Source organism: Lissotriton helveticus, chromosome 11, assembly GCF_964261635.1.
Source record: "Lissotriton helveticus chromosome 11, aLisHel1.1, whole genome shotgun sequence".
Lineage (NCBI taxonomy): Eukaryota > Metazoa > Chordata > Amphibia > Caudata > Salamandridae > Lissotriton > Lissotriton helveticus.
The window spans coordinates 1,088,703,370-1,088,718,496 of NC_136072.1; the positions used below are offsets into that span (position 1 = coordinate 1,088,703,370).

At 44.0% G+C, this 15,127-nt stretch overlaps 1 protein-coding gene across 1 annotated transcript in view; it reads left to right on the forward strand.

Moving 5' to 3' along the window:
• The first annotated feature begins 201 nt into the window (after window positions 1–201).
• The window catches only part of UNC119B (unc-119 lipid binding chaperone B), a 52,046-nt gene continuing 37,120 nt past the window's right edge, over window positions 202–15,127 (forward strand). Inside the window, exon 1 of the mRNA XM_078667700.1 lies at window positions 202–472. Within this exon, the coding sequence (XP_078523826.1) occupies window positions 253–472 (220 nt within the window). The 5' untranslated portion in view covers window positions 202–252. The remainder of the gene's footprint in view (window positions 473–15,127) is intronic.

The window sequence follows — 15,127 nt, forward strand, 5'->3', positions numbered from 1 at the left end:
TCTGAAGGACTGTCAGCTTCTCCAGAGGAAAGAAAGCTCCGCCCACCAGCTGCTACCGCGCCTCCGATACGCATGGTGATCCAATAGATTGTTCGACTGCAAAGAAGCCCCGCCTCTTTTCTGTCCGCGAACTTTTGGCGTGGCGCTTGGTTGCCTAGTTACGGGTCCCCTCGCCCTTTGACCCCCACCAGGCTCCGCCCTTCTCGCTGATACGGCGCGCGGAGCTGCGCGGCGGCCATCTTTACCGGAGCGATGAGCGGCCCAAATCCTAAAACGGTTCCTCTGGGACCAGCTAAGGACGATAAGAAGAAATCGGGCGGCAGCGTTCTCAACCGGTTGAAGGCTCGGCGCACCCCTGGGGGCGAGGGTGGACCAGAGCACAGGCGTATTACCCCCATCACTGAGCAGGAGTTGCGGGCGCTGGACGCCCTGAGGCCCGAGCACGTTCTGGGGCTTGGACGTGTAACCGAGAGTAAGTGTTGGGCAGGGGGCGGTATGAACATTTTGAGGGGGTTAACCGATTGAGTCAAACTGAACTACCAGGATGGACTTTTGGGGCAGGGGCGGTGCAAGAGTGGGAGGTGATGGGGCAGAGGACGCCAGCCTACCTACTAGTTCAACGACCAGGAGCCGGAGACTGGCAAGGAGTCCAGGTAAGTGGACATCTAAAGCGAGGGGGCAATCGTATCCGGTGCAGGTTGACATCCCATGGAAACAGTTGATCGATAACCCGTGCCCAAGGAGATCACATGAATTCTGAGATGTGGGGAAGTTAACTGAGCATTTCCTTTAAAATTTCCTTGGTCAGTGTGGTAGAGCGAGGTCACGTAGACTTAAGACTACTTACTTGAGGTTAGAAAAACATCAAGACAAGCAGGCAACAATAAGGCCCACGGAAGTCGTGAAAGTAACAGTTGAGGAAAATGTAGGTATAAGTTTGCTCATGTTCAAAAATACTTTATTCGGATAGGACCATATCCATAAAAGCAAAATCACATACATCAGCTTAAAAGCACACATTCATGTTCACAATAAAAAGGTTTGTGATATTTGTCACAAGTGCAAAATATATTAAACACATACAGCAAGTATCTGATGGAGCCCTCGGGATACTATTCATGGATTACACATAGTTTTGCGAGCCCGTACAGCGGGTCTCAAAAAAGTGCCAACACGGAAAACTAGCTCATCCTCTTCCAGTTTAAGTAAACTCCGGTGTGCATCTACTAAATGGATGGGCAATGTTTCCCGTTTTTTAAAACTGGATTAAAAGCCATTTTGCATACTTTATATAAAACTTGGTATATGATTGCGGTGGAATGTGTTGGGTAGCTGAATATGTCTTTAGAAAGAGACTAGTTTTCGAAGGTCCGTTTGTCATCACTATCTGATGAGAGCAAACAAATGGAGGCGGTAGATGGGCAAAGGTGACTGATTCTACTTGAGGTAGAATGGCTAGGTGTGAAGTATCCGTCAACCAGGGCACACAAGTTGGTATAACATCCCATCTTGGTCCATGGAGCAGAATGTCTGGTTCTTCCACGATTGAAATTGCATGCTCCTAGTTATCATGGGCTTGATGTTGGGTGTAATTATTGTACGTCGTTGGGCCGTCTATGCAGTTAGACTAGGAGAATGTGGAATGACAGCTTTTCAGCCTGGATGCTGAATTGATGTCCTTTCACAAGCAGTAAGTACATCCTCACAAAAGTAGTTCTTAAGTGCCACGGGTTACTATGTAAGTGTTTGCTTTTTGTGACCATAATATATTTTTGCTTTTAGTCTTTTATTTTTTTTATTCAACTGTTGACGATACTCAATTACTTCCCTCAACAAAAAATATCTGCCTAACCCATAACAAAACAAACATGGACTATAAAGCCAACAAGCTCGCCAGTCTTATTGGCTTGCCAGCGTTGTCGGTTAGAGATTTTAGTCCTGTATTCACAGAAGAAGCCCCTACATTTTAAGGAGGTATTTGTAGAAGGTTCGAGTTGCATGTGTGACGTGATAGGTTTTTGATAGTTTCAAACTAATGAGCCATTGTAGCAATTATGCCACTTCATAGGCGTTAACAAATGCACAAAAGCGGGATATTTGCCACATAATGAACTGACTTTTAGCAATTAGGGAGAAATGTGATCCAGACCTTAGGGAGGAAGTTAATGTAATTACTACTATGCGAAACGATTTCTGCAGTAACGCGTACTTTTCCGAAAAAGTGCTTCTAGTATGACCAGCTGTCTTGTAGTTAATGTTTACAGGCCCAAACTTGCCTGTGTGTGTCCTGTTGTTGGCAACAATTGTTCATTGCGATCTGTTTACCTAGATTTCAAGGTTTGTCACGTGTGGCAGCCAAGAAACGGAGTGTGAGGATTGTAAACATCCCAGTAACAATGCTAGTGAACAAAAACAGCAATCGGTTTAAGTGGCAGCTGTCAGTTTTATGGTTTTATTCCCATCCGAAGATAATGAAAATACTGTGTTTGAAACTGATGCTCCTTTCAACCATTGGTGTTATTTAGGGTGCTGGTAAAGTTAGCAACATGTACGCACACCCTGGTGTGATGTGGAAGTTGGTGTATGAAACCCTACCTCTAAGGGTTTCGCATGATTAGATTTATGATCTATTGTAGTGGAATTAGCTGTGAAATGTTTTTTTTAACTGTATTAAAGTGCATGCTTTCAAGGCGGTTTACCTATTGCTGTGTAATCGTTGCAATCCGCTAAGCAGATACTCTATTCATGGGGAGAGTCAGATCATTTATTTGTTAATCTAGGCCCCCCCTGCTTGAGCCAAACCCTCCCCATCCCCTTATTCCTGTGCTGCCTGTCGTAATCTGTCAACTGGTCTGTCTAAGCTTGTTGGAATGTAACTAGCCTTGTTCTTCCTGTTCTAAGAGCCCTGTAAAACCGGACGCAAGGAAAATAAACACTTCAAGACATAAGAAGGTGTTTTAAGTTTGGAAAAGGCAGTCTTCTGGTTTATTTATTTTGAAAGTTTTATATAGCGCGGACAAGATCCTTGCAGATATCAGAGCGCTTTACAGAGAGAAGTACATGAGTAAGCATAGTCAGACAGATAAATCAATAGGTCAAACAGTACAAATCGTGAGTAATAAAACAATTAATACAAATAATCAAAAGTGTCAAACATGTAGCACATATTGGTGCAGAGTACTAACAGTGTTCGAGATAGTAGTTCAGGTGTATTTAGCCATGAGGATAGCTTTTACTTCCTTTTTAGGTTTCGTCTGGCGTCGGAGCTCCTAGCTCCGCCCTGGAGAAATCTTATGTCCCTACAGTGTAGGGCTTAGTTCCGCCCTCTGTTCCATTGGCTAGCTCCATAAATGGAGGCTAGCCATTGGGAGACAGAGGCTGTCAATCACGCTTTCTGGCGAAAACGCAATTCGGGGGCGTTTCTGGGACTTTTTTTAAGTCCCGCCCCTTTGTCCCGGGCTGCGCCGTCATTGGCTGCCGGCCGGGACACCCCCGTGATGTCATTCCCCGGGCCGTGCTGTGATTGGCTGGCCGGCCCGGGACCTGACTTGTTTCTCCATTGTAACCTGGCCGCACTGACACTAAAATATCACAGGTACTGCGTCTTCGCTATTTCCTACGGGTTTCTGCTCCGTGTCTGTGCGCCTGTGGTCTGTTCACTACAACTGTTTGTTCACTACAGCTGAGTTTTCAATAGACTTGTGCAAAAACGTTACAATAAAAGGTGCGCTCCTTTTATCTTGGTGGCTTGTTTTCAATTCTCAAACATTTAAAATTTTATGGTCATCTTCAGAGGCCTACGCTTGATTCGTTTCTCGTGCGTGGGCCGGGCTGGGGTAGAATTGAAATGTTGACCTGGGTTCTTTCTCACTGAGGCCGGGGCGTTATCTGCATCTGGCCGCTATATTTTTTATTTTCGTTTGTTCTTTTCTTCCACTGCACCCAATGCAGCTCCTGCAGGGAAAGCGAGGAGCAGACGTTTTAGCCTGGATGGGGGGGGGGTGGGGGGGTGGGGGGGAGTCGGGAGGGAGGGGAGGTGAGGAAGAGGTGAAGAGGTTCAAAGCGTTCAGATATTTGTTGATGGTATTATTTGGGTAAAAAACCTGGTAGCGGCTTCACAGTTACAATATTCTAGTGCCTGGATATACCTATTCTTTTCAGTTATGGTTTTATTTTAGATTTGTTTTTATTTATGCTCAAACCTTTTACTATCTGTACACAAGATATTTTAATTGTTATTAAAAAACGAATCTTGTAATCTCCGTACCTTGGTGACAGAAAATCTAGTCTAATTTTGTCGAATCAAATCTAATTGTATTTTTGTATACAGCTAAACACGTGTGTAGATGCATTAACTGGCCTGCGCGTTTGTACATGTGAGTTTACTCGTGTGTGTTCAGAGACAGACATAGGTGCAGGCCGACTGTAATTATGCGGTTCTGCAGACGGCGTTCCCGCCTAGTTATTGATTTGCCATAGTGTATCACCTGATCATCTTTCTGTTGCTTTTTACGGTTTTTGTGTACTAATGAAGTGAAACATCTGTCTGGGTAGTTGCGACATGTGTATAACTGGTAAACTAATAATCGCCATACTATCACAAAATGTGGCATAACACGCCGCATAATTTTCCTTTCCTTACTGTCTCATAATTTTGCCCTCTCCGCTGTATACCTCCAGCGGCCCTTCATATATGTATGTTGAGTATGTGTGTTTGCGCATGTCTATGTGTATGCGTTTATGTTTATTTGTGGGTGTCTGAATACATAGATCATGTATGCATGCATGTTAATGCGTGTGTCTGTGAGTATGCGCGTTTGTTTGTTTATATGTGTGTTTTTATCTGTGTGTGTGTGTCAGTGAATCTATCTGTAACTATGTGCGTGTTTATCAAAGTGTTGATAGGGGGAAAACACCATCCTAACACGCAGGTAAATATCTTAAAATACGCTATCATTTATGTAAATTGATAGCTTTATCAAATAAACATTTGCGCCCTGTGAGCCAGCCTTCCTCCTAAACAGCTGCTGTGAAGGGAACATAACCCCTTGTTTTTATAAAATGTCTACGGGGATGTAGTTGAACGCGGAAAACATGCAAATAAAATCCCTTTTATCCGGATCATAAAACGCAACTTTTTCTTCGTTTGACGCCCTTCTCCCCCAGTCAGATGCGGGGAATGAAACGCACTTTTGCAGCCCGGGGCGGCGCGAGCTGGCTCTAATTACAGGGTGGGGGGCTGTGGGAAGTCACCCCGGGATGGCTTGATCAAATTAACGCCGATGACGGATTTATTAGCGCTGCTGCGCCGCGCGGGGTCGGTTCCCACCGGGGAAGGGTTGGGTGGGGGCAGGTAGAGCAGCCCGCAGGGCAGCGGCAAGTGGATTCATTCATACACTCAGGGCCCTTCACAGCGCCGAGTGCGCAGAAAGCGCCGAGTGCACAGAAAGCGCCTAACACACCTGAGAGCACGATCGACTGGCTGGCTAATAATAACTCATGGGTAAGTTTAGTTTCTGATGGGTGCTGTATCAATAGTCTACATTATTGTTATGAATCTGATTATTATGATTATTTTTATTGTATTTTTTGCAAACAGTTAATGCCTGTCGCAGAACAGAACGCAGAGCACCCGGCTCTCTTAAAGCACACTGACTCCGCATGAGTCACGGAGTTAGACCAGATGACTTTCATACTTGTGCACAGGTGACTTTCACAGTTGTGCCCAGGTGACTTTTATACTTGTGCACAGGTGACTTTCATACTTGTGCACAGGTGATTTCACACTTGTGCACGGGTAACTTTCATACGTGTGCACTTTGTGTGAGTTGCTGAGTTCAACCAATCAACATCACTTTATTCGCATTTTTGGGAATCCATAAACGTACAGACATTAAAAATAACACAGCGCAAAATTGACAACAAAGTAGAAATGTTGGCAAATTGATTGAATGTTAAAAAACCGAGGCACCAAACCTATAAACACATTAAAATCCCAAGGTGTACGTTAGACAGGGTATTAAAATCCCTCTACCAAAATATTATCAAACATTAAAAGTACATGAGAAAGTTATTAAAACAGCACGGAGGCGCAGAGTTAAACCAGGTGACTTTCATACTTGTGCACAGGTGACTTTCCTACTTGTGCACATTGTGCGAGTCGCAGAATTAAACCACGAAGACTTTCATACTTGTGCCCATTGTGCGAGTTGCAGCGTTAAACCATGGTGACTCTTTTATACTTGTAAACATTGTGAGACTCGCAGAATTAAACCCTGATGACTTTTTTTTATACTTGTGCACATTGCGCGAGTCGCAGAATTAAACCCTGATGACTTTTTTTTTTTAACTTGTGCACATTGTGCGAGTCGAAGAATTAAACCATGGTGACTTTTTATACTTGTGCACATTGTGCGGGTCGAAGAATTAAACCATGGTGACTTTTTTTTTATACTTGTGCACATTGTGCGAGTCTCAGCGTTAAACCATGGTGACTCTTTTATACATGTGCACTTGCCACATTGTGCGAGTCGCAGAATTAAACCACGTTGACTTGTTATGCTTATACACATTGTGCGAGTCGCAGCATTAAAGCAGTTGACTTTCATACTTGTGCACACTCAGCGCAGTTCCAGACACATGGGGTGTGCACAGAAAGAGATGCGAGGGCGCCCTGCACAGCGCTGTCCTGGGTGAAGCGCTTTTTACCTGCCCTTCAAGTAGTTTGGACTCGTTGGTTACAAATAAAATATACAAGAGAATTGTTTCACCCGGAAGTCATGTGAGGTGGAGTAATTAATGGCATTTGTGAACATTCGTCCGACAAAAGTGGCTGGCGGTTTTAATAATTTCCAAGAGGTTTCTTGGCGCTATGTAAAAAAACACAAACAACAACTTTTGAAAAGGCGAAACCGTTGCATTGTAAATGCTTGTTAAAGAGTGTAGTGGAGGTGGCTCTGGCTTCTTGCCTTGGTTCACAGAGGATGCGCTACCTCTGCTGTATTGCTGTTTTCCCTCCAGACTAGGCCGGAAACTAGATTCTGTATGACGCCTTACTTGTTGTGACCTGGGTGGAGAGTATCTATCTACAGAAATGGTGGTAGATTGCGCTTGCCGAGAGAAGCGTTGTTCAAACCCAGGAAATCCGACAAGGATCAAGTGACTGAAGTATCCGTATGGAGGTCACCTTAATATACATAACATGCTTCAGCCACACGATCCATGTAACGTGCTGCCCCAGAGCTGATAGAAATTCCGAATATCAACGTCTGTATTGTGAACCTATCATTGAGCTGCTGAGCTTTTAATGACTTTGAGGGTCCAGTTAGGACCTCAAGCTAAGCTGTGAACCACAAAGGACTTTCCCCTGCCCAGTACCAGTTACTGTGTCCATGATTAGTTAACTTACCAGAGACTTCGACTGATCCGCACTTTCTATAACCAGAAGTTAGGGTAGGGCTCTGTTCACGTTTGGGGGTAGCAGGTTTGAGGACTCAATACTTTATTAATTCAGAGCTAACCATTGCAGTCGACTCCCTGTGATAATTTTCAGAAGTTGAAATGTTTTCAGAGACTTGGTCAAAGTCCTCACATCCAGTAGGATGACTGGAGGAGATGAGCATTCGCAGCTGATATAAACCCTGATCATGTGACCTGATCGACTCCACCACCCAACTTGGTACTGTTAATAAACGGAGTACCATAACACCTAATAAACAAAACACTATTTTCAGTGTTATTCCATATCCTTTCCACAAATTCTGCACACTTGCTTAACATTTTCTATAAGGACACACCATAGAACATCTGGGGCTTAATGTTTTGAGTTGTAGTTTGGCCCCCTGACGGTGCTAGTGTCTTAGTTTTTGTGCATGTTATTTAGAACTGGTGTTTACATGTACTTGTGAATTGAGTAATCATTTTCTTTTGTTATCAGACTGACTTGGCATTGATGTTATTTCTTGAAGTTTTTTTCTAAGTTTCCATCCATATTCCATTCCCCTGAGTGAGCTGTGCCTGCTGGTGTTTATCTATAGTCAAGTTTCCAGAGTGAGTTGCTTGGTCATTCAATTGGTGTGTTGTGGTGTTGGTAGCCCTGTTACACTAGTAGTAAACAGCACCTACGCGGACTACTGTTCATTGATCCCTGAACCCCAAGAAAAGGTAGCTGAGTAAGTTATACTGAACTTATTGGTGCAGGTGTCTTATAGGTGGAGTGTCCTCAAACAATTAAGCAGTTTGTTTCCTTTATATTGGGAAATGTTGGGGAGTTTTATAGTAGCTTCGTGCTCCTTAGCTGGCCTGGTTTTCTGCTGCTTCCATTTTTTTGTGTTTACAAATGAACAGACTGGAAAATGGGTTTTATTTTTCATCTGTTTTTCTAGGGCATTCGCTACATTATCACCAATAAAGTTCAATTTTTGTAGTATTGGCGTCTGTGCATTGGGGTTGTGCAACCTTTCTCTTTTCAGTTGGGGTTATCAGCACTTTCTGAGATGAAGGTTCATCCATTTGCCTTATTTTGGCGTGACAGTATGGATCTGATACGGTCTCTTATTGTATTTTGTGCAGGCATGAGCTCAGCGAGCTCAAGTCCTTTAAAATCTCCTGTTATCATAGTGCCATCAGTGTGATTCTTATGAACTGAATTAAAATATCAATCAACGATGTTGTTGGAGAAGAGGAACATGGACTGGTGTTTTACACATTTTTCTGTGACAAAGATCCAGAGTGTTATGATTCCGACAACCCTGTCAGCGTAGCACTTTTCTGCAGGGTATGTATGTAAAAGTGGACCATCACCTGGGCTCAAGAAAGCAGCATATGTACAGTTGCTGGTGTTACATAATAGAATATTTTCTTATTTAAAATACACGCACAGATCTTGTGTATCAGAATGATTTAAATTATTGTAATATCAGCAGTCATGATAAAAGAAAATGCTCTGGGTTACAATGTTTGCATTGCACATCCCTACTACCAGCTATAATTGGTGTAAACACTACCTAAAGCATATGTCTATAGTGTTATCTGCATCATAGTTATGGTATTGGCTGAATGATTATTTTTCCTCACAACCTTATTCCAAGTCACGTATTTTCCTGCATATCCTTGGTAAGCTTCCAGGCCTGCAGTCATATATTGTCTCTCTGGCATTTAGCCCAAGCTACCAGTTGAATGTGCCATTCCACAAATGCATAGGTCTTCTACCTTTCTTCCATGTGATTCTGTATGGGGAGGGGACGTTTGTGTAGTATCTTGTATCTGCCTCATTGCATAAACAAGGCTTCAGTTAGAAACCTACCCAAAGGGAAAGCAGTTGTATCAAAGTATGCTTCCTTCGACATTAGCTCTGTGTAGGTCGTGCTGCTTTGTAATGTTGCTTGCTGCATGGTGGACATCAGAATTAAAGTTTCCTCTTTGCTGCCTTTCTGCTTTTTTTTGTTAGCAACTAATGTTAATCTGCTTCTAAAATATCATGGCAATCTTTCAGACACTTTTAGCAGCTATTGCAATTCATAGTAATCGTTTTCTAGGCCCTTAGTCTTTCTCTTGCTTGCCATACAATTAGGCCTGATTTGTATGTAATGTTTTCATGTCCCCTCAAAAGCCCTGACTCATCAGTAGCTATGTGTCTACTATCCGATCAGGTTCCCCTCTAGACCCCTGTCCTCCTTCGGTACTAAATCGTCTTCCTGACACCATTACCTTACCTCTCAAAGACATCTGTAATGCCATGTTTCATACAGGAGTCTATCCGGAGATCTGGAAAAGAGCAGTTATCAAGCCCCTATTAAAAAAACCTTCTCTGGATCCCTTGCAGCTAGCAAACTATAGACCCATAGCTTGCCTCCCCTTCCCGGCCAAGATCTTTGAATCCCTTATGAACCACCAGATCTCGGATTATGTCAATCAACATCACTTACTGGATGATACCCAGTTCGGGTTTAGGCAGGGTCATGGTACCGAAACGGCATTGATAAAAGCAGCAGATGAAATCAGGACAATACTAGATAAAGGCGGAGCAGCGGTCCTCATACTGTTGGACCTATCTGCCGCATTTGACTCGGTCGATCACTCCATCTTGATCGACCGTGTCTCCGCCTTGGGGGTCAACCACCGAGCTAAGGATCTTTTGGCCTCCTTCCTTGCCTACCGCTCACAATCTGTTAAACTGGGTACATTCTACTCACCCACTTTCACATTGCCGTGTGGAGTACCCCAGGGATCATCGCTACGTCCGACACTATTTAACATCTATGTGTCGGACTTGGCGAGGGTCATAAAATCTCATGGACTGAGTTTAACCACCTATGCGGACGACACCCAACTGGTGTTGGCCCTTCACAAGGATGGGGCAGCGGTTGCCTCGGGATTCCAGGATGGCAAGCGAGCCATCAGCCACTGGATGTCGAGGACTTGCTTAAGTTAAACTCGGACAAGACCGAGGTCATGATTTTTGGCAGCCTCTCCCCTGGATGGTCTGACAACTGGTGGCCACATGACTTGGGCCCCCCTCCAGAACCGGTCACTAAGGTTAGAAATCTTGGAGTCATATTTGTTGATAAATTAACATTCTATCATCTTGTTAACACAGTGGTCTCCTCCTCCTTTCTGGTTCTAAGAAAAATCAAAAACCTGCTTCCATATCTACCAACAGATGCGGGAAAAACTCTTATGTCCACCTTAGTTTTCTCCAAATTGGATTACTGTAATTCTCTCCTGCTTAACGCTCAAGAACAGGTTCTAAATAAATTAGTCTATCCAAAATGCTGCAGCCAGGGTCTTACTTTCCACTCCCAAGTTTCATTCAATTGCTGCGGGAATCCGGCAATTGCACTGGCTACGTGTCAGATGCCGCATTAAATTTAAGGCGCTTTGCATTGCCTATAAGGCAATGCACAACTCAGGACCACACTACTTAAGAAAAGCTTTCGCAATTTACAGCCCCCTCAGACCCCTTCGTTCATCTCTGACTTATCTCCTACCAGTTTCTCGCACCAGGACAGTCTCCTGGGGAGACAGACGCTTTCAAGTGGCTACGGCGAAACTTTGGAATACTCTCCCTCTTTCCATCAAGACCAGTCCCACACTTATCATCTTCCGAAAGCAATTGAAGACCTGGCTTTTCGACCAATGACCTCCTTCTGTGTGCTTTGTCCTTTGGTAAATCTTAGGCGCTGAGACACCTTCGGGTATTTGTGCGGCATACAAATAAAAAAAAAAAACATAAACATGTGTCCGTGTATGCCAAGATGGATTGAACTTTAGCAAGAGTTGTTTGGATGCAGGCCGCAGCGATACAACACCTCATGTTTATACCTTAATCTTTTATTGTTCTCGGGTTCTTCTGCACCCATATTTTCCTTCTGTGTACATAATTTTGATAAGGCCCAAGTGAGGTATTTCTGTAACATTTACGTGTCTGTTGGTCTCAGAGAGCCAATGCCACTCACTGACATTTTCTTCTGCTCGGTCATATCTCAGAGGCATTAGCAAAATGCAAGGGACAATATCCTGTCAAAAGCAGAGACCTCAGAGAGGACAACTAGGGAGCAATTTACAGGAAGATCCTACGGTTCGATAGACATACTCAACTGAACTGGCACTGAAAATCTGCATACTGATTTTTCTTGAATATTTCACATTATGCATCCTAATCCTAGTGTTATTTGGATTCTCGCCCTACATAAAGCTCTTGTAGACCGGCCTGACAATGTGAAAGCTAAGACCTGTAGACATGACTTAATGTGTGAAAACCAAGACCACGCTGACTAGTTTTCTCCTTCCTTTTTAGGTCGGGCCTGTAACAGCGCATGCACTGTTCTGGCGAAGAGTTTATGTAAGGGCTTTCAGAAATCACACCAGAGGCTCACATACGCTCCTGCGTGTGCCTTTTGTTTTGTGCCAGGCTATTGGCCTTTGCATGCGTCTTTTTAACAAAGACAGCGCGCAATTTGCCCAAGGCGGGCGATTGCTCCGCCCATGGCCGATCGGTTGCAGTTACCCGGACGGCCGCCATGTTGTTTCAATTATCGTGCCCAGACACGGGTGCGGTAATTGAAACCAGATGTCTCGCTGTGGCGCGCATGCGTGCAGCCACTCGCGGGCTTCTTTGCTTACTGTTGTGCCGCAATGCTGTCCCCTGTAGCGGCGAGCATGGATAGCAGGTAATGGGCACCATTGGTTTCTGCAGTCAGTACTTTTCCTGTTTTTGTTTTTGGGCAGCACACCAAGAAGCGCTTGAACTTTCATAATGGCGACCACGCACCTTTCTTTTGATCTGTGCGACTTGTGTCTGGCACGTTTGTGTTAACTCCATGGGATCTGGGGTCTTTGAGTGCACTTCAGAAGCACAGGTCTCTGAGCGGGAACACTGGAGACACACAGAACCTGAAGCTGCACTCCAAAGGCACAGGAGTCGGAAAGTGCACTCCAGAAAAACACAAGTGTGCACTCGTATTCACGGTGTCGAAATGTGCAGTTAAAAAACCTACTCTTGTACACTTCAGCGACACGTAGGTTAGAATGTGCACTTAAAAAGCGCATCTGTGTGCCCTTCAGAAACACGATGATTGGAATGTGCAGTGTAAAACCTTACTCTTGTGCACTCTTGAGACACGGGGTTTGTCTTGTTGTATGTGGAGAAATGAATGGGTTTCGGAGCACATTTAAGTCAAACAGCCTCAGAGTCACGGAGTGTTTTCAGAGGCTCGGTATTTTTCACCAGAGCCACTATTTCCATATATAGCTAAAATGTGCTTTGCAGCCTATTCGGAGCGTTATGAGGTGGACTCCTTGTACGAACTCGTTAATTCCAGGTGACTGGGACAGCGCAGACGTTTTTTCCGACCTGTGAAATCTTGTTTTACTGTGTGACCCCAAGGGTTAGGCTATCTATCCTTCACCCTTGTCACTAAAGCGGAAAGCATAACTGTTGTACGTGGGCTTACAGAACCAGCTGGTCTCGTCTCATATGGAAGGTCACAGCACTAGCCTGGGGGCGGGGAATGGGTTGTTAAGCAGACTCCATTTACTGCTTGATAATTAAATACCAATTGATCATTGCAAATTGGGGTGAACAAGTTCAATGGACTTACCTCGATAATAAATCTAAATGATTGTTATTAAGGTAGTTTTCCTATAAACGAGACTGCATCAGATGGCCATATGGCCTTACTTTTTTTAAAGTGAGGTGGCTTAGTAAGGTAAGGCTCACCACTGATATATGCAGTGTTCAGATGATCACTGGTCCTAATCCCGGCGGACCTGTGAACCCAGCCTTCCATGGTAAATTGAGTGCCATTTAACTTGGTTATGTACATCAGTTGGAAATGGCTGAAAAGTGCTATGAAGTGCCATTTATATTAAAATTACTGCTCAACAAACATTTAGGTATTCACAAATGGCTTTTGGCGACCCTCTGTTGCATTCTGTGTTTTACTATAATTCAATTAAAAAAACATTGATCTATAGATAGTGTCATCTCTTGGAATGCCACAGTTAATTGCTATTGCAGGGCAGGTAGCAATTGCAGGCAGCTGAAGATGGCACAGCATCGCTTACTTGTGTGTCATATGCATGAAGGCAACAATCAGGGCAAAGGGCGCAATTCATTTGCGGTACAAGACAAATATTAGCTGCCATATTTGCTTGTAAAATAATCTTGTGTAAACATCAATTCAGGGTTGTCAAGTCGAGCAATGTTTTTCCCTGACAGTTACCACATTGGTTTACAAAAATGGTCAAATGTAACAAGAGTAGACTTTTCACACAAAAAAATATCTGCACTATAGAGAGGATGTGACGCGTTGTCTTATTTTACGCGTGCATCAGCAAGTAGTCGATCGCTACAACAGGCAGACTTATCAACAACTAATTTCTCATACTTTCTACCAAAACTAAATAGATTGTGCCCACACCTATGTAGCCGGTTAAAGAAGAGCTTTTGGGGAAACTGCACTTAGCATTCATACATTTAACAGAGAAGACTAAGTTGGTGGTTTTATATTTTTCACTTGGAGGCATGGCATTCTAAAAAGAAATTGTTCTACATATACATTTAGTTAACTAAGGCAACCTGGAGAGTTGTTTCACATTCATTTCTAGCTTCATTCTTTTAAAAAAGCAACCCTGGCTACCAAAAATTGTTTTAATGAATGTGATTTACGTTCAGATGTAATGAGAATATTGACATTATATAGAATGTTTTTTTTCAATTTCTGTTAACAAAAATAACAAAACACATCAAGTGACATTTACAGACCGTACATAATTCTCGGTGACATTCCATACTTTCAAAATATTGTGCAGTATAGACAATCGGTGGAACAAGGGGACACATGCACATCTGCTTCTTCTAGACACATCGGAGGGGCACAGATATCTCCCCTGTATTGATTCTAGGCCTCCCACACTCAACCCCACTTCCTTGGACATCCTCTGGTAACATAAACCGACCTTTCCCTGAACATAGACCAGTCCAAATCCTCTTTCCATTTTGGATCTGACGGTATCTGAATTACTCACGGTCGTTCTGTTGATACCGTCGCCTAAGATAATCAAATGTGAGGATTGTTCCCTCCCCCAGACATCCTTTATGTGCGCGATACCTATAAGATCCCACTTTTCAAAGCCTTTAAATTTCCATAGACTTCCCAACCTCTCCGAGCTCCACAGCGGGGTGGCGAGCGTGAGTCTCCCCTCCCACTTAAAGTGCCTGTTTGCCGCGTGCCACACCTGGACGGCATGGGCCGTAGGTCCTGTGAGCGGAAATCTGCGGGTCTCCTCATAAAACGCATTAGTGTAGTCACCCCCCCGGCACTTGCCAGCAGTCCATAGCGTATCCAGGGTCCTCTGGGGGCCCATATATCCTGTGGTTTACTGCCGCCAACTGTGAAGCCCAATAGTATTTCCTCTGGCAATCCTATCCCCCCATCGTACCAGGGAAGGGTAAGCTTGGAGAAAGCTATGCGAAGCCGGCCAACCCAGAGAAGTTGTCTCACGATCTGCGTTGAATTCCCCACTTTAGATATTTCAGCAGCTACCGAAACTTGCAGGTCCATTACAGTCAGAGGGGGATGGTCGCTCTCTGTTTGAGTGGGGATCTTCATCGTGACTGACTAAC